Below are 17,912 nucleotides of genomic sequence, written 5' to 3'. Positions count from 1 at the left end.
ATAGTTCATATTAAAAATATCTTGCAAATAAAGATGAACAGTAAACATTATTGGTACAAAGTCAATCATTCCCTTGAAAACTGAATATACCTCCAATAGAACCAGACTCGGGGTGAGCAATGATTTCCCTATAGGAAAAGATGAAAAGAATAGAATAATTATCAGTAAACAGGTTGATAGTTCATGATTTATTTAATATACAAATCCAGAGACAAATTTATGCACAGAAAAAAACAACACAGAGAGAAAGAACAAAAAAGCATCCTCAGGGGGAGAAATGTTGATTATACAATTAAAATGAAACAGGAAGCGCTCCACACCCACCTCTGCTTTTGGCTCTCTTTGGGCAGCTCCATAACGGGGCCTGTCTGTGTGTGGCCTCCAGGCAGAGGAACTGTCAGCTGTAGGATTTAACCTCTAATCCTCCATAAAACTTAGCCTGACAGCCCAAACAGCTGCTGGCCTGTCTGTCTCTGCTGTGCTAATAATCATCCAAACAAAAAGCCTGAAAGGACGACTATAGATGGCCACGCTGAGCGCCTTGTGCTTCTTCCCTTTAAAAAAGACAGACAAATATGTGCTTTACTGTGTTCATGCTAAACATGCTATTTGCAGAGCTGGGTAACGTGATTAGCACGGTAATTCAGGAAAAAATGGTCAGTCCAGTGTACATTAACCTTTTGTCATTTCACAACTACAAACTTAAATGTGTCAAAAATAATACATACTTCTCAAAATTTTCACAAATAAAAATCTGAAAAATGTGGCACACATTTATTTTATGCTACATTTTATGCTAACTGTACTTAGCCTGTGTTAGAGGCAAATTTCTAAAGACTTGCAGCTGCAATTAAAGTGAACGGTGGTTCTACAAGGTAACGGGCTCAAGAGAGCCGGAAATATACTTACACCAAACCGTTCAGATTTTTATTCTAAAATGCAAAAACAAACAAAACATGTCTAGTTTTCCTTCCACATTTTCAGCTGTGGAAAGTTCTACTTTGTGTTCATCAAGCACATAAAATCCCCCAAAACACAGGCCTGATGTCATGACGCACCAATATGCAAAAAATGCTAAAATGTTTGGGGGCGGTGGTGTCAAACTCATTTTCATTTTTTGTCATATCAAAAATCTCAATGTTCTTAAAGGGCCGGTTGTGCCAGAATGTATAAAATCATTGAACTGTTGAAATATCAATAAGTAGCTGTTTGTTTCAGCATTCAATAAGTGTTTCTTAAAATTAAATAATAATGATCCTGTTTTCATGCTGATCAGTCCGTCCAGAATTTTGTGATTGTTCTTGTTATTTTGCAATTAAAATCACAGATTTTGTGAAGCTAATTTAGACACATTTGTAAGAAATCTTTACAATATTTGCACTAATGTATGACATTAAATGTGACTTTTTATTACTCACCATATAAATCACAGACTATAACTTGACATCAAGCAAGGCTGAGGCGGCAGTCACTTAAACCCAATGTTTTTGGCCACTTTTGAAAAAAATACAGGGATATGTTGATTTTGTGCATTTGTGAAAAACCCGGGGGACTTATTGATATAATTTGGAGTCTAGAGGGCCACATAAAAAGCTACGGCGGGCCAGATTTGGCCCCCGGGCCTTGAATTTGACACACGTGGTTTAGGGGGAGTGAGTACTTTTCCAAGGCAGAAATAACTGAAACCAACCTTTCTATCCAACATTGAGAGTATGGAGTGAACAGCTGTGCTGCTAAACACAAATGAGTCTTGCCGTCCTCCATGATGGCATCTGGCTCCAAGCAGTTGTGGTAAAAATGAACTTTTATCTCCTCAGCTGCTGTCGGATGGAAAATGCCTCTGATAGCGTGGCCAGCACATAGCAACAACACAGCCAGTGCGGTCTGCAGCAGAGGGCAGTCAGGTCACTCAAGATCCCAAACAAAACCTCTATTAATATTCATAATCAAGTGACCACCTGCTGAATTCCTAAAGAATAATAGTGCATAAAGTTGACACGTTTTCCCTGACCATACCAAAAAATAAAACAAATAAACACACGGCACGTCTACACAGTGCAAGCAACATATCCTTGGAAGATTTAGGGTTAAAGTAGTATTTCACTTTTATAAACATGTTTCTTCTCATTAGAAGAACTGTAGTATGAACATTGAGTTACAACTAATGGAGAATATGCAGGGGGAACCCAAAGAGTAAAGTTATGGCAAGCTGGCCTTCCAACTTCAACAACCTGAAGCTCATCAAAATGAACAATTACAAGAAGGTTTTGTTTATTGTGCTGTCCATAAAGGTGTTTGCATTGGTTATCAAGAAGTTTATGTGCCATTTTAAATGAAATCCATCCATCCATCCATTTTCTAACACCCTTGTCCTTAGTGGGGTTGGGAGGTGCTGGTGCCTATCTCCAGCTAACGTTCCGGGTGAGAGGCGGATTCACCCTGGACAGATCGCCAGTCTGTCGCAGGGCAACACAGAGACAGACAGGACACACACATTCACACCTAGGGAGAATTTAGAGAGACCAATTAACCTAACAGTCATGTTTTTGGACTGTGGGAGGAAGACGGAGTACCCAGAGAGAACCCACGCATGCACAGGGAGAACATGCAAACTCCATGCAGAAAGACCCCGGGCCGGGAATCGAATCCAGAACCTTCTTGCTGCAAGTCAACACTGTGCCGCCCAATGAAATGTAATTTAAAAAAAAAAATTCTCCCTCAAACTGACTCTCTTGCAATATTTTAGAACCTTTGGATTGATGCCTATCAAATTAATTTTGGCAAATGAGACTGGCATCATTTTAAACATGAGCCTAACAAACATGGAGAATCATGGAGTATAAGAGACAACATTACTGTAGGTCCTACACCATTATTAAACCCTTCACCTCAAAAATTAAAGTTGTACCAAATGGAAATCTTAGAAAATATTTTTTCTGAGTTCAGGGTCCAGCAGGGTTCAGTCAAACCATAAACCAATGCTTTGAAAGGCAGTTGATGATAAATCCTTTGAATATCATCCGATTTTTCAGATCCTATTATCAACCTGACAGATATAACTTTAATCTACTGGATTCAGGTACAGATTTTTGTCTACTTGGGGCTCCATATTTGGGAGAATAAAGCAATAAATCAAATCGCTTGTATGAGACAAAACAAATCCCTGAAGTTGTCACCATCCAGAGGCCAAACATTTATCTTCAAGTGTGTCTGAAGCAAGTGCTTACTACACTTTTCCTGTTTTAGTAAGAAGAATCTGGCTGCAGACAAATTTAAACTTTCATCACCCTGAACTTATTCTCCCAGGTGTGTCCATCTGTCTTAGTTGTACTTTAGTGATCTACTAGGGGAAATTCAGTAGGTAATTATAATTCTGCCACTAAAGTGGTTGCTGATGGACTGCCTGCTACATACTGTATGATCTACCACCACAGGCTTACAACCTGGCAATGATGAACATGTTACAGTGAGAGACGTATTAACTTACACGAACAGCCAACCCTGTAAATCAAGGAGTAATTGGAAAGCCAATTAGCACAAAGTGACAGCAAGCGACATCATGTAAATTCATCTCCTGGGGCCACAGTGCAGATGACAGAAATCTAGTGGGTAAACAAATGAGCTCCAGTACTTTAGGCTAAATTAGGTCTACATTAACTATGCCACACTTCTCTTGTTGCAGATCAGTTAGTGTAGTCTCATCAGACAGCCGAGTGCATTTCAAAACTGTAATCTGTCTCTTTCTTTGTTGAACTCAGTGATGGCTTTTTCCTTATTGCATGTCAGTGCAGGAAATGTTTCACTGTAATAACCACACCCTCTAACAGCTTCAGTCAGAAAATGTAGTTTCTTTACTTCTAGAGTTGATTCATATATTTCTCAACAAAACACATTTACTATGGGACACAGAACCAGCCTCCTTCCTGTGGTGTTTATTAACAGTGAGTAGAAGCAATTTTACTCAACGTAGCTTGTTTTAAGGTGAAACCTTGAGGAAAACCCTTCTATCTAAGAAGGGTTTATTTCTTCACCCACCGAGTATTTCAGGGATATGTTTAGACCTCATTTGACCTCCAGAAGCCTGTTTAAGAGGTTTCTGAAGTGTCCTGTCTTCCTCCTGGCAGGATCTTCACACACGCCAGAAATGTAGACAATCTAATCCTTTAAGCGCTTCTTCCTCCACTTGACAGCTTTCACCGCAGAGAATTGTGGGTTTCATAGACACAGTATTGTGGCCACACAAAGACTCATGCAACACCTCTAAAATGCAACACGAATCTTACGTATTTCAGAGCTTACCTGAATATTGCTCTCCGCAGTCATGTTTGAGGTAAGGTTACTTTAAGCATTTGTGTTGGCCCTCCTCGTCATTTCGCCTTAACTTCAATTATAAACTGTGCATGACAACTAGTTGAAGATGCACTCAAACGTGTTAGGAAACTGGGAGGCCCGTCAATTATCAGGTGAGGTAAGGAGGATTAAAGATGAACAAAAAAAGGCCCTTCTGACGGTAATTAATTAAACTTTTTTCACATTTTGTGACATAAAAGCCACAATTTTAATATTATTTATTAGAACTGCATGTGATAGATCTTCACAAATTAATGCACAAGATGTCCTGGTTTCAAGAAATGCTTGTTACAAACTGCAAAAGGCTTCAGATCTAACTTTTCCAGACAGTTGTCCATCAACCACATAGTCAAAATAATCTACGAAATAAATTTGAGTGTAATAAAGTGATATTCTGCAAATTTTCTGTACCAAGGTTTAAACCCTTCATGTCTCCCGCTGCCATGGAACCTGGTTTCTGTTCGTGAGCGGTCCCCACTTGAAAAGAGTATTTCGGACTAGAGGTGACAGGGAAAAGTGCGGCCGAATCCCAGATAGCGATGGCATGCTGCGGTGAGTCACGGGCGAGCTATGCAGCAGAAAGTTCCTGGCTCTTTTCCCTGAAAAATACAATTATTTGGACACAGAAGGTAGAACCGAACGGGAGGAGAGGGCAGCCAGGCGTCTGCAGAGCCAAGCCGAGCTCTGTCACAAAGTGACAGAAATGATGATGATTACCACAGGGTGTCCATGTATGTGTGTGGGGACACTGTGGTATGTGTTGAGTTGTGCACCTGATGATAACGATGAGTGTGTACGAGTGTGTGTGGTGTTATCGGGTCAGGGTGGTGCCCTTGGCCTTGTAAGGCGGGTTATCTGGGGTTATATATTTGATCCCCGTCTCCCCTGCAGGCCCAGCAGATGCTTCATCTTCACCTGCCCTCTGTAAGTATGAACCACTGCTGCGGCTTTCTGTTGGTTTTCATTTGATATTTCATCAAAGTGAAAAACATGCATTTTAACCAATTACATATATAATGATAGAACAAGAGGCTGATGAAAGTCAAATCATTTCAAATAATTTCATACATTTAGGAAGTAATGCCTAGATGTTTAAATGTTTCCATTTCCTGCAGATGTTTCAGTGATTTTCAGCCTTAAGACTTGATCTCATCTTTCATCTGAGCTGAACCCACAGGTAAATTATACTTTCTCACGTTCATCATGGTAATTACATCATTTAAAAAAAAATCTAATATGTGACTATTTTCCCATTACTATGCTAAATTGTCAATAAACCCCTTGTACAAAGATGTAATTGTGAATAGATTACAAACACTAAACAAGTACTTCTCAATCTTTCGTTTGTGTCCACAGTACTGCAGCCATGGGGGATGCAGAGATGTCTGCGTATGGGACGGCGGCCCCGTACCTGAGGAAGTCGGAGAAGGAGCGAATGGAGGCCTCCACGCGCCTGTTCGACATCAAGAAGGAATGCTTCGTCCCGGATTCGGTGGAGGAGTTCGTGAAGGCAACCGTCGTCAGCCGGGAAGGAGATAAGGTCACCGTGGAGACGCAGAATGGGAAGGTGAGTGCTTTAGCGTATCAGGCATACATAGACTTTATAAATAATACGCTCTTTAACATCAGTGATTCAGCTGGTAAATAAAAACAGCTGTCAGTGAGTTTTCTGAGATATTTTACCAAAACGGAATGAAGTGAAGTTGGGGCTGTTGAGAAGGCATTAGGTTTACTCCTGGGTGTGTGTGTGAGAGTGTTTATCTGCGTTCAAATCTGTGAGTGATATGACATGTCATGTCCTTAGTAGATGTGAGCAGTGCATGCTCAGTATAGAGAATGAGATTCAAATTAGTGTCGCTCTGGTGCCATCAGGCATTCACTCTCTATTTGCTCTACAAAAATAAAATGAGGCTGTAAAAGATCGTTTACATGAATGGTGGCCTGCATTAATACCCCGTTATGTTTTTAAAATTTTTTGGTTTTAAAATGTGATTGTGATATTGTGATTTTATGTGTCACACAGAAACTCTACGTGTTTCTATGTATAAAACTTGAAAATCAATGTTCGCAAACACTTCGACAATGAGACAAAAAACACTTCGACAATGAGACACAAATACTTCGACAATGAGACACAAATACTTCGACAATGAGACACAAATACTTCGACAATGAGACACAAATACTTCGACAATGAGACACAAATACTTCGACAATGAGACACAAACACTTCGACAATGAGACACAAATACTTCGACAATGAGACACAAATACTTCGACAATGAGACACAAACACTTCGACAATGAGACACAAATACTTCGACAATGAGACACAAATACTTCGACAATGAGACACAAACACTTCGACAATGAGACACAAATACTTCGACAATGAGACACAAACACTTCGACAATGAGACACAAATACTTCGACAATGAGACACAAATACTTCGACAATGAGACACAAACACTTCGACAATGAGACACAAATACTTCGACAATGAGACACAAACACTTCGACAATGAGACACAAATACTTCGACAATGAGACACAAATACTTCGACAATGAGACACAAACACTTCGACAATGAGACACAAATACTTCGACAATTAGACACAAACACTTCGACAATTAGACACAAACACTTCGACAATTAGACACAAACACTTCGACAATTAGACACAAACACTTCGACAATTAGACAGAGCTCGAGCTAAAGACTTTCAGCTTAATTGCGGCAAAATAAGTTAATTTGTGGGGGCCAATAAAAATGCATGCAACATTTTTCAGATTTATTTAATGATTTTCTTTTTTAAAAAACAATACATCACTATCCTTTGCCATAATATGCAAAGGATCACTATAATATGCTCTGTTCTGTGTTGCTTTATCCCCTAAGATCTCAATTAAGGAGACAAACCAAATTGAGGGACATGAATTCATTTTCCAGCCGGTGTATGAAAACAAATAAAAAGACCAATGTATTAAACTTTCCTTGCTCCAGACTGTTACTGTCAAAGAGGCAGACATTCTGCAACAGAACCCTCCCAAGTTTGACAAGATTGAGGACATGGCCATGCTGACCTTTCTCCATGAGCCAGCTGTGCTGTTTAACCTCAAAGAGCGCTACGCAGCGTGGATGATCTATGTGAGTAAGCAACAAACAATAAACTTTCATTAGTGCAAGGCTCAGGAAGTTTTAATTCTATCCACCCAAAAGATGGTGAAATAGTGTGATTTTCTATGATCTCTCAGACCTACTCTGGGCTGTTCTGTGTGACTGTCAACCCCTACAAGTGGCTGCCAGTCTACAACCAAGAGGTGGTTGCTGCCTACAGGGGAAAGAAGAGGAGTGAAGCTCCTCCTCACATCTTCTCCATCTCTGATAATGCCTACCAGTACATGCTGGCAGGTAAAGGCAATCAATGTCCTACAGAAAGCATTCTCAATGGGGTTTGTTGTCCTCACTGATAAAAATGTTCTTCGAAAACCTTTTGACAGACCGTGAAAACCAGTCAATTCTGATCACGTATGTAAATACATTTCATCTTAAATGTAGTAGAACATGATCTAAAATCAATATCTTATTCTGCATTCAGGAATGGATTTGTTTTGCTGTGTAACTCTGCTCCTACAGAGGAGAATCTGGTGCAGGAAAGACTGTGAACACCAAAAGAGTCATCCAGTACTTTGCAAGTATTGCAGCTGGAGGTGTTAAGAAAGACCCCAATGCAAAAGACAAGGTATGTGACGAGCTTTTTCCGAGCTCAATGCAGCTGGAAAATAATAAAACTTGAGTCATTTTTCTGGCAAAGCAAAAGTAATATGAGCAAAGGGATAAACTAAAGCTACCCTTCGTTTCTCCCTGAAGTATGTAAGCAAACTTTAAAATGTAATGAATCTTTTTGAGTTTAACATCACTTGATTCAATTGGAAGTAGTTAGAGGTTCATGTTGGATCTTTCAGTAATTGTAATGTGTTTGTTTGACAGGGTACCCTGGAGGATCAAATCATTCAGGCTAACCCTGCTCTGGAGGCCTTTGGCAATGCTAAGACCATCAGGAATGACAACTCCTCCAGATTTGTGAGTGCCCACTTTGCATTCTTGATTATTTTTGTGTTATTTATTTAGTGTCCCAATCATGTAAAAGGTTTGGTTTCAACACAGTGACTGTTTTGTATTTCTGAAGCCCTGATTTATCTTAAGTTAGGTAATAGACAATTTTTTTCCTCTTGTTGAACAAGAGGGAAAAAATTCTGTAGCAACAGAAGGGGGGAGGAAAAGGAGCTAACCGACAGGAGCATTTTTTGCAAATTGATATTTTTTTTATTTTGTCCGTTCAGGGTAAATTCATCCGAATTCACTTCGACACCAGAGGAAAATTAGCTTCTGCTGATATCGAGACATGTAAGTATCCTTTTGGTTTTTACAACCACAAATTTTGCCGGTCTCTTTTTTTTTTCATGGTTGTGACTTCTCTCTGGTTGTCTGAAGACCTGCTGGAGAAATCTCGTGTGACCTTCCAACTCAGGGCCGAGCGAGATTATCACATTTTCTACCAGATTCTTTCCAACAAGAAACCCGAAATCCTGGGTTAGCACAGTACAGTAGAAAAAGCAGTTAATTATGTTGTAATGTTTTTTTGCCTGATGTTATATTGATCTATCTCATCCTCAGAGATGCTGCTGATCACAAACAATCCATACGATTATGCATTCATCTCTCAGGGGGAAACTCAAGTGGCCTCCATAGATGACGCAGAGGAACTGATGGCAACTGACGTAAGTTTCTCCATCTTTACTAGACATTAGTTTATGAAAAAGAAACATAATTAAATGGAAATGTTACATTTGTTGCAAAATATTTAGATGAATAATATGTGGTTTACTGAGATGTGACTGTTTTCTTCTTCAGAATGCCTTCGATGTGTTGGGCTTCACTCAAGAAGAAAAAAACTCTGTGTACAAGCTCATTGGTGCCATCATGCATTATGGCAACATGAAGTTTAAGCAAAGGGCTCGCGAGGAGCAAGCAGAGGCCGATGGCACCGAGGGTGAGAAAAGAACTCTGACATTTGTAAACATGCAGAAACTTGATGTGTATTCAGCATTGCTGTTTGTGTGTTTCTCTTAGATGCTGACAAATCAGCGTATCTGATGGGCCTGAACTCTGCTGACCTCATCAAAGGTCTCTGTCACCCAAGAGTCAAAGTGGGGAATGAGTGGGTCACCAAGGGACAAAATGTTGCCCAGGTAAAAGAAGAGAGACAGTCTTAAAATGGTTTAATCTGTGGGTTTATATATAATATCTCCATTTTATATCCTCCGAGGCAAATATGCTCTAAACTAAACTTGAAGCTTTCTTTTTAAAATGTGGCTGACTGTAAATTTCGCAGGTGTACTATGCTGTTGGAGCTTTGTCCAAAGCTGTTTATGAGAAGATGTTCCTCTGGATGGTCATAAGAATCAACCAGTCACTGGAGACAAAGCAGCCTCGCCAGTACTTCATTGGAGTGCTGGACATTGCTGGATTTGAGATCTTTGATGTAAATTATCTTATTTGCAAATAATGACCAGATCTACAAGTAATCTAAATGAAACAACAAATATATGTTTTCCTTTTTAGTTCAACACTTTTGAGCAGCTGTGCATCAACTTCACCAATGAAAAACTGCAACAGTTCTTCAACCACCACATGTTTGTGCTGGAGCAGGAAGAATACAAGAAAGAAGGAATTGAATGGACTTTCATTGACTTTGGTATGGATCTGCAGGCCTGTATTGACCTGATTGAAAAGGTGAGAATCAGAATATCAAAAATATGGAGAAAGTAAAAGGTCATTTGTGTTTCAAACCACTTTTATTACCCTTTCAGCCCATGGGTATCATGTCCATCCTCGAAGAGGAGTGCATGTTTCCCAAAGCCTCTGATGCTACATTTAAAGCTAAGCTTTATGACAATCATCTGGGAAAATCAAACAACTTCCAGAAACCCAGGATTGTCAAAGGCAAACCAGAGGCACATTTTGCCCTGGTTCACTATGCTGGAACTGTTGACTATAATATCAACAATTGGCTGGTGAAGAACAAGGATCCTCTGAATGAGACTGTTGTTGGGCTGTACCAGAAGTCTACACTCAAGCTGCTTGGTATTCTCTTTGCAAATTATGCAGGAGCTGATTCAGGTATTCCACCATTAGTATTTTGCTTTGTAGAAAATGGATAAGCGTAGCATACTTGCATTAACGTAAAATACTAACTCTACACATTTCACATTAAAGTAGTGTCTGAAGCCAGTGAGGGTAGAAAAGAAAAGAAGAAGAAAGGATCATCGTTTCAGACTGTGTCCGCTCTCCATAGGGTAAAGTATACACACTTCCGGTATACTTAATTTCCTGTAAATGTATGGCTAAAAATCCAAATTCTATATATTTTTGCATATCCATATTATAGGAGAACCTGAATAAGTTGATGACCAACCTGAGGTCTACCCACCCCCACTTTGTACGCTGCATCATTCCCAATGAGACCAAGACTCCTGGGGCCATGGAGAACCCTCTGGTGATGCACCAGCTGCGCTGTAACGGTGTCCTGGAAGGCATCAGGATCTGTAGGAAAGGCTTCCCTAACAGGATCCTCTATGGAGACTTTAAGCAGAGGTATTACGTCAGTACATCCCAGGAGTTGTTCTCTACAATGTCCTGCTAACAAATATATGATTTCCTAGATATCGTATCTTGAATCCTGCTGCCATCCCTGAGGGACAGTTCATTGACAGCAGGAAGGGAGCCGAAAAACTTCTTGGATCTCTTGATATCGATCATAACCAGTACAAGTTTGGGCACACTAAGGTACCGCCTGGGTTTTCTAAGACAAAAGGGAACAAAAGATATGAATTACGACACGGACAGGCAATAATAGGTAACTTTTTAAAATTAAATGCCGTATTTAGGTGTTCTTCAAGGCTGGACTGCTGGGTCTACTCGAGGAGATGAGAGATGAGCGTCTTTCCAAAATCATTACTGCAATTCAAGCCAGGTCTCGTGGTCTTTTGTCTCGCGTAGAGTATCAGAAGATGGTGGAGCGCAGGTTTGTTTCATACAACTTACAATGTTCTTTACACGTTACAGTTAACTGCTTCTGGTCATATTTTCAATAAAAGTGTTTTGAAATATATATATATTTTAAAATAGAGATGCCCTATTGGTAATCCAGTGGAACATCCGCGCCTTCATGGGGGTCAAGAATTGGCCCTGGATGAAGTTGTTCTTCAAGATCAAACCTCTCCTGAAATCTGCTGAAGCAGAAAAGGAGATGGCCAACATGAAGGAAGAATTCCTGAAACTGAAAGAGGCCTATGCAAAATCTGAAGCTCGCAGAAAAGAGCTGGAAGAAAAAATGGTCTCCCTTCTCCAAGAGAAGAATGACCTGCAGCTCCAAGTCCAAACTGTAAGAATAACAATATTTCTGAATTTTCTCTGAAGATGTTGCTGAGTCTCCCCTCCCCCACTAATAACTCATGTTTGACAGGAACAAGATAATCTCTGCGATGCAGAGGAGCGATGTGAGGGACTGATCAAAAACAAAATCCAACTGGAATCAAAAATCAAAGAGCTGACAGAAAGACTGGAGGATGAGGAGGAGATTAATGCTGAGCTGACCGCTAAGAAGAGGAAGCTGGAGGATGAATGCTCTGAGTTAAAGAAGGATATTGATGACTTAGAGCTAACTCTGGCAAAGGTGGAGAAAGAGAAACACGCTACAGAGAACAAGGTACCACAATGACCAACCATTACATCAAAACACATGTCAAATACCATTGGTACACACTGAAAACCTTTTGGCCTCTAGGTCAAGAACCTGACAGAGGAGATGGCTGCTTTGGACGAAATCATCGCCAAGCTCACAAAGGAGAAAAAAGCTTTACAGGAAGCTCATCAACAAACCCTGGATGACCTACAGAGTGAGGAAGACAAAGTCAACACTCTGACCAAGGCCAAGACAAAGCTGGAACAGCAAGTGGACGATGTAAGATGACAATGAATAGAATTGAAATACAGTAACTTGACACTATTCTAAACTGCATTGTAAAATGCTAAGCAGTTACACAGTTATTTCTTTGTTTTTAGCTTGAAGGATCTCTTGAGCAAGAAAAGAAGATTAGGATGGATCTTGAGAGGGCAAAGAGGAAGCTGGAGGGAGACTTAAAGTTGAGCCAGGAGTCCATAATGGATCTCGAAAATGATAAGCAGCAGCTGGAGGAGCGCCTGAAAAAGTATACACCTACTATAATATTATGTAATGAGTTTATTCACAAAACACCATTGGTCACTGTTTTTGTAGCCTAAAACTAACAAGAAAAAATCCTGCAGGAAAGACTTTGAAATCAGTCAGCTGAACAGCAAACTGGAAGATGACCTGGCTATAATCAGCCAACTTCAGAAGAAGTTAAAAGAGCTGCAGGTAAAACCTTGCCATTACATGATCATTATTATGGTTCTACACAAGTTCACAAAGTACTGATGCAACAAATTTACACCACTCCAATGGTAGGCCCGTGTGGAGGAACTAGAGGAAGAGCTTGAAGCAGAACGAGCTGCTCGAGCCAAGGTGGAGAAGCAGAGAGCAGACTTGGCTAGAGAGTTAGAGGAGATCAGTGAGAGACTGGAGGAGGCTGGAGGAGCCACAGCCACCCAGATTGAGATGAACAAGAAGAGGGAGGCCGAGTTCCAGAAACTCCGCAGAGACCTCGAAGAGGCCACCCTGCACCATGAAGCCACCACTGCCACTCTCAGGAAGAAACAAGCCGACACTGTTGCTGACCTGGGAGAACAGATCGACAACCTGCAGAGAGTCAAGCAGAAGCTGGAGAAGGAGAAGAGCGAGCTTAGACTGGAGCTGGATGATGTTGTGTCCAGTATGGAGCAGATTGTCAAGTCTAAGGTATGTGTGGTGTTCTGATAGCTTTCTAGACAACAACAACCTCAGCAAAAAAGTACTATGCAAGGTCTCTGATATGTGCACCATTTCTTTTCAGACTATCCTGGAGAAAACTTGCAGAACTTTAGAGGATCAAACAAATGAATACAGAACAAAATGTGATGAATACCAAAGATCTCTCAATGACTTCACCACCCAGAAAGCCAAACTTCAAGCTGAGAATGGTTAGTCTTATTTTCCATTTAGAAAATTAATAGTTTTCTATAAAGAGGTGTGTACATATGAACATTTTTGACATCTACAGATGAGCTTTCAAGACAAATGGAGGAGAAAGAATCACTTATTTCTCAGCTCACCAGAGGAAAAAATTCCTACAATCAACAGCTTGAAGACCTAAAACGACAACTGGAAGAAGAGATAAAGGTGTGAAATCATTTCTGGATAATACAGTATGAATGATTTTTAAAATTTATTTTACAAAAAAAAAGCTTAAGCCATATATAATTTATCTTGACCTCAGGCCAAGAATGCACTAGCCCATGCGGTACAGTCTGCTCGCCATGACTGTGACCTCCTCAGGGAGCAGTACGAGGAGGAGCAGGAAGCCAAGGCTGAACTGCAGCGCAGCATGTCCAAGGCCAACTCTGAGGTGGCTCAGTGGAGAACCAAGTACGAAACTGATGCCATCCAGAGAACCGAGGAACTGGAGGAAGCCAAGTGAGTACAGCACATTTGAATTTCAATGACTGTAAAAAGTTTGAAAGCAGCCAATCCCAATCATGGATTCTTCAATAATCCAGGAAGAAGCTGGCTCAGCGTCTGCAGGAGGCTGAGGAGGCTGTTGAAGCAGTGAATGCCAAGTGCTCCTCTCTGGAGAAAACCAAACACAGGCTGCAGAATGAGATTGAAGATCTCATGGTGGATGTGGAGAGGTCTAATGCTGTTGCTGCTGCTCTGGACAAGAAGCAAAGGAATTTTGACAAAGTATGTTAGACATTTTCTTTTAAAAACACACAAACAAGTTTGGTCCACCATCACATTAAAATAATAACCACATGTATGAGAAAACTAACAAGCACATGACATAATTTAGTGTGTGATTATTTATTTACCAATATGTAAGAAAACCAGATTGCTTACAAAACTAGAACAAGTCATGACTCTTAGCTGCCAATCACATTCGTGTACTCACTGCTAAATGTGCTAATGGCAGAGAAACAACTTAACATAATAGGAAAACTTTTTATCGGCCATCTTTGGTAGCAATGCTAACTAGCTTGTGCATTCGTGGTAGGCTCCGTTATGAGGAATGAGATGAAGCATATCAGAAAGCAGTGGGGAGGGTACGGTATGAGCAACATGTTTTGGTTAAATGCATAACAAGCAATACGATACATCATTGTTTCTGCATTATTGTTTAATTTGGATATATTTAACTGCTATATAATGAAACTGTAAATAACATCTGGATAAAAAAAACATATTTTCACCTAATATTGCTTTTATCAAAGAAAAAGTATAATAGTAGAAAATGTAATGTGTCGAATGAGATTTTACATCTGGATTTGAATCTCAATGTCCAGGTCTTGTCAGAGTGGAAGCAGAAGTATGAAGAATCTCAGTGTGAGCTGGAAAGCTCTCAGAAAGAAGCCAGATCATTGAGCACTGAACTCTTCAAACTTAAAAACTCCTACGAAGAGTCTCTTGAACATCTGGAGACCATGAAGAGGGAGAACAAGAACCTTCAAGGTAATACATCACTGAATGAGAACTTACAAATGTAAAATAGGCGAGGCAAAACTGAATGGATGCACTTTCATTAACAGAGGAAATTTCGGACCTCACTGAGCAACTTGGTGAAGGTGGGAAAACAGTCCATGAGTTGGAGAAAGCTCGAAAGCAGCTGGAGCAGGAAAAAGGGGAGATTCAGTCTGCCCTAGAGGAAGCAGAGGTAAGATTATAACCAACTTAGGTTAATACATAGCTTAAAATAAAAGTCAGATTTCAAACCAGAGTCCGGATCTGTGTCAAAGGGTTCCCTTGAACACGAGGAAGGCAAGATACTGAGAGTTCAGCTTGAGTTTAACCAGATTAAGAGTGAAATGGAGCGTAAACTGGCTGAGAAAGATGAGGAAATGGAGCAGTGCAAGAGGAACCTGCAGAGGACAATCGACACCCTGCAGAGTTCTCTTGAGGCCGAGTGCCGCAGCAGGAATGAAGCCCTTCGTCTGAAAAAGAAGATGGAGGGAGACCTCAATGAGATGGAGATCCAGCTTAGCCAAGCCAACAGGCAGGCGGCTGAGTCCCAGAAACAACTCAAGTCGGTTCATGCACATCTTAAGGTCAGTAAGTAATAGGAAACGTAATTGTGGTATTGCCTTAGTTTAAAAACATCAAACCTGATAAAAAAATTGTTTCACATTCATTTATAGGATGCTCAACTCCAACTTGATGATGCTCTGCGAGGCAATGATGACATGAAGGAAAACCTTGCCATTGTTGAAAGACGCAACAACCTGCTTCAGGCAGAACTGGAGGAACTGAGGGGCGCTTTAGAGCAAACTGAACGAAGCCGCAAACTTGCTGAGCAAGAGCTGTTGGATGTTAGTGAGCGGGTGCAGCTACTACACTCACAGGTGAGACTACATCTCAAAGGTAACAATACTTCCTACATGAACTAATACCTCATAAATATCTCATTTTGAAATCATGCAGAACACCAGCCTGATAAACCAGAAGAAGAAGCTGGAGGGGGATACAGTCCAGCTTCAATCTGAAGTGGAGGACGCGCTGCAGGAATGCAGAAATGCTGAAGAGAAGGCCAAGAAGGCCATCACTGATGCTGCCATGATGGCAGAAGAGCTGAAGAAAGAGCAGGACACCAGCGCTCACCTGGAGCGCATGAAGAAGAACATGGAGCAGACCATCAAAGATCTGCAGCACCGTCTGGATGAAGCTGAACAGATCGCCATGAAGGGAGGCAAGAAGCAGGTCCAGAAGCTCGAGGCCAGGGTGAGCACATCCGTTTTTGCACATATGTACTGAAAATATATAGTATATTTGCAAACGAACAAAAAACTGGAAAATGTAAGGTATGCACAAAATGTTATTAAGGTGCGGGAACTAGAAAACGAAGTAGAAATGGAGCAGAAGAAAAGCAGTGAAGCTGTGAAAGGAGTCCGTAAATATGAGCGCCGCATCAAGGAGCTGACCTATCAGGTGTGCTGAATGCAATATCCAGTATCCAACAATGCTATGCAAGGGTCATTTAGCAGCAGTTTGATATATTAACATTGTCTCTCATCATCTATAGACCGAGGAAGATCGAAAAAATATCGCCCGACTGCAAGATTTGGTGGACAAACTGCAGCTGAAAGTCAAAGCCTACAAAAGATCTGCTGAGGAGGCTGTAAGTGTGAAGATGTGTCAAAATATTTATATGAATTCTTCAATGAATATTTCTGTTTCCTGTTTTATTTTCAACCAGGAGGAACAGGCTAATGTTCATCTTTCCAAGTTCCGAAAGATGCAGCATGAGCTGGACGAGGCTGAAGAGAGAGCTGACATCGCCGAGTCTCAAGTCAACAAGATGCGGGTCAAGAGCCGTGACTCTGGCCCCAAGGTAGGAAGCATGCAAATTTTATCAAAAAACTTCCATGTGCTATGCACACTTAGAGTGTGCTGATGCCACACTACGCTGAATACTAAATGGCTGTTTCTCTTTTTCTCCATCTCCAAATTTCGGGGCTGCAACAGAAAGGGTTTGATGAGGAGTGAAGCGTTGGAGTCTGCTGACGTCTTTCTGCCTGCTGTGTACTGTAGATCCCCTTCACTGTCACTATTCACAAGCTGTAGTCTTAATAAAACCACATTAAGAAATGCTCATTCTTGTCGTTATGTCTTTTTGAATCTTATCCTGAACAATATGTTGAAGAGAAATTAGAAAGCACTTTTCAAATTTGTAATTTTTTAATTAGATATAAGACATGCTGAAATTGATATGTGGGATGGCAAACAAAGCTCCCAGTATGAAGCCACTTAACATAGAATAAGATAATTTGTTTTTCTCTTACACAATTATGAGTTAGAATAGAATAGAAATAGCCTTTGTTGTCCATAGTCTTGAAATTCCCCTGATTCAGTTTTTATTTATTTGATTCAGCAAAAATAATATACATAATAAATACCAACCCAGTCAAAGATCAATATCAGCTCAATTTTATTTGATATGAATAAACAAATTGATTGAATTAAACATTATTATAGGCCTGAATGCTGAATTTATGTTGGGCTTTTGTTTGTTTCCATAAATTGTTAATTTTCTTGATTTCACACATAATCTAAATGATAAATACCATCTCAAGTATATGCACTGGCTCTATTCCACGGTTTGTACTAGTTTTTCATGTCATACTTTTCCCAGATCTACATACGTAGTCTAGTTTTTAAGTATGAATATAAAAGATTATCACCCACAGCACGATGATATCACCACCATACTTGACATTTTTGGATTAAGAATAAAAGCCAAGTTCCTCCTCCAAAGCCAACACATTTAAATTAACTCTAGACATAAATGACAAGAAGCAATATTTGTGTGGGTGTCTGCATATATTTGAG

The 17,912-nt window shown here is 40.3% G+C and overlaps 1 protein-coding gene across 1 annotated transcript; it reads left to right on the top strand.

Annotated features, from left to right (window-relative positions):
• Positions 1-5,214: 5,214 nt before the first annotated feature.
• Positions 5,215-17,174, top strand: LOC114146204 (myosin-7). Its single transcript, XM_028020074.1, has 39 exons — positions 5,215-5,274; positions 5,466-5,527; positions 5,707-5,917; positions 7,358-7,501; positions 7,609-7,765; positions 7,855-7,882; positions 7,991-8,096; positions 8,345-8,437; positions 8,698-8,761; positions 8,849-8,947; positions 9,032-9,135; positions 9,269-9,407; positions 9,488-9,606; positions 9,750-9,899; positions 9,980-10,150; positions 10,228-10,537; positions 10,634-10,713; positions 10,806-11,011; positions 11,080-11,203; positions 11,305-11,441; positions 11,546-11,801; positions 11,883-12,125; positions 12,204-12,380; positions 12,482-12,627; positions 12,725-12,815; positions 12,906-13,295; positions 13,390-13,516; positions 13,597-13,715; positions 13,813-14,009; positions 14,093-14,276; positions 14,876-15,041; positions 15,119-15,243; positions 15,326-15,634; positions 15,725-15,928; positions 16,008-16,304; positions 16,407-16,511; positions 16,606-16,701; positions 16,780-16,914; positions 17,049-17,174. Exons 3-39 carry the CDS (start codon positions 5,717-5,719, stop codon positions 17,067-17,069), a joined length of 5,820 nt encoding a protein of 1,939 aa, XP_027875875.1. The 5' UTR covers positions 5,215-5,274; positions 5,466-5,527; positions 5,707-5,716; the 3' UTR covers positions 17,070-17,174.
• Positions 17,175-17,912: the final 738 nt, after the last annotated feature.

This window comes from Xiphophorus couchianus, chromosome 6, assembly GCF_001444195.1.
Source record: "Xiphophorus couchianus chromosome 6, X_couchianus-1.0, whole genome shotgun sequence".
NCBI lineage: Eukaryota > Metazoa > Chordata > Actinopteri > Cyprinodontiformes > Poeciliidae > Xiphophorus > Xiphophorus couchianus.
Note: the sequence above shows the minus strand (reverse complement) of the source record. Positions and strands in the feature narration are given on the sequence as shown.

Excerpts from the sequence above, each read along its gene's own strand:
- LOC114146204 (XM_028020074.1), top strand. The coding sequence starts at position 5,717 with ATGGGGGATGCAGAGATGTCTGCGTATGGGACGGCGGCCCCGTACCTG. Across the intron at positions 10,714-10,805 it reads CTGTGTCCGCTCTCCATAGG|GAGAACCTGAATAAGTTGAT; the intron begins GTAAAGTATACA and ends TCCATATTATAG. Across the intron at positions 13,296-13,389 it reads AGCAGATTGTCAAGTCTAAG|ACTATCCTGGAGAAAACTTG; the intron begins GTATGTGTGGTG and ends ATTTCTTTTCAG.